Below are 1,456 nucleotides of genomic sequence, written 5' to 3' on the forward strand. Positions count from 1 at the left end.
TAATAACCTTTTTGAGAAGGTAAATAAAAAATATGTCTTTTCCCCTTAGATGCTCGAATAGATGGGAAAGTAAGCTCTAAGTTTGTTATATTTAGCAATTAAGCTCTGCATGACATGACTATATTAGAACTTAGGAGAGATGTATTACTAGTATGAATGCTCATTTTGGTGATGTACGCGATCAATCCATATGACGACAACAGAGCATAACATATGTCATAAGCTTGAGAGGATAATTATTGTGGACATAACATGAATTTTTATTAGTATAGCATCATCACAGATGCAGTTTGGGAATACATAAGTTTCCCATAGTGGAGCAGTTGTAGTAAGTAAAGACTGTTTGGCAGAATTAAAAAAACAGAACATATAATGTCTGCCTCATCCCAAAGTCTAGTATAGGTAGAATGTTTAGTTATTGGGCCAGAACTGAGCCTGGAGGTAATCGATGATGTTCTTCTCAACTTGGAAGGCCTTGGCCAACACATCAGGGTTGATCTTCGGGTCCGACCCAAACACCGCGTTGGCAATGGTAATGACTCCCGGATTCTGGCTACCGAAGCCAGCAAAAGCAACGGCGTTGGTCTTGCCGACGTTGATCTGGAAGTGGATGAGACCTTGTGGGAAGACGAAGACATCTCCGGCTTTCAAGTACTTGGTGAAGAGCTTGTTCCTCTGGTTAGCATTAGCGGGATTGGAAGTGACGAACCCCACGTAGAGTGCTCCTTCCAACAACAGGAAGGCTTCCGTTGCACGAGGGTGGGTGTGGGGTGGGTTTAACCCGTAGGGGGCGAAGTCGAGCCGGGCCAAGGAAACGCCCAGCGTGTTGAGGCCTGGAAGTTGATTAACGTTCACTGCAGTCACAGCCGAGCCGAGCTGGTTGGATGTGTTTCCGGGAATGTTGAGACCTTGGAAAAGGAAATCCTCCGCAACCACCAAGTTGGGGTCCTTGCAAAACTTCCCATTCACAAAAACTAGATACAAAAAATTTATTACTATATGAATACAAATAAGGATATTATAATTTTAATTTTCGTAAACTAAATTACCATCAGACTTGTTATCAGGAAGAGCAACACAGAAATCCTGAAGAGGGTTGGGATCTGCTGCATATGCGATTGAAGCCCACGACAACAAAACAGCAATGGCGCACAAACCCATCTTCATTTTGATTACTATATATGTGTGCGCGCTTTGTTTTTGTTTGTTCGAGCTGTTCTGTGAATGTGATGGAAAACTGAGTATGAGAAACACTCTATTTATAGGAGAAAAATAGAAGCCTTCTACTATAATACTCATTACATTTAATTTCAAATCGATACCTTCAACTTACGTTTTGCCTTCCAAGTGCTAATTAGCTTCATGTTATTTCATAATCATACCTAATAGGTTAACATCTAATCATTTCTAGACTTGGTGAGCACAACACTACACCAGATCATCAGTCGTAAAAACA

The 1,456-nt window shown here is 41.3% G+C and overlaps 1 protein-coding gene across 1 annotated transcript; it reads right to left on the reverse strand.

Annotated features, from left to right (window-relative positions):
• Positions 1–236: 236 nt before the first annotated feature.
• Positions 237–1,217, reverse strand: LOC121746558 (putative germin-like protein 2-1). Its single transcript, XM_042140443.1, has 2 exons — positions 1,050–1,217; positions 237–974 (listed from the first exon to the last, which is right to left on the reverse strand). The coding sequence occupies exons 1-2, from the start codon at positions 1,165–1,167 to the stop codon at positions 412–414; spliced, it is 681 nt and encodes a 226-aa protein (XP_041996377.1). The 5' UTR covers positions 1,168–1,217; the 3' UTR covers positions 237–411.
• Between the last annotated feature and the right edge of the window lie 239 nt (positions 1,218–1,456).

This window comes from Salvia splendens, chromosome 9 (assembly GCF_004379255.2).
Source record: "Salvia splendens isolate huo1 chromosome 9, SspV2, whole genome shotgun sequence".
Taxonomy (NCBI): Eukaryota; Viridiplantae; Streptophyta; class Magnoliopsida; order Lamiales; family Lamiaceae; genus Salvia; species Salvia splendens.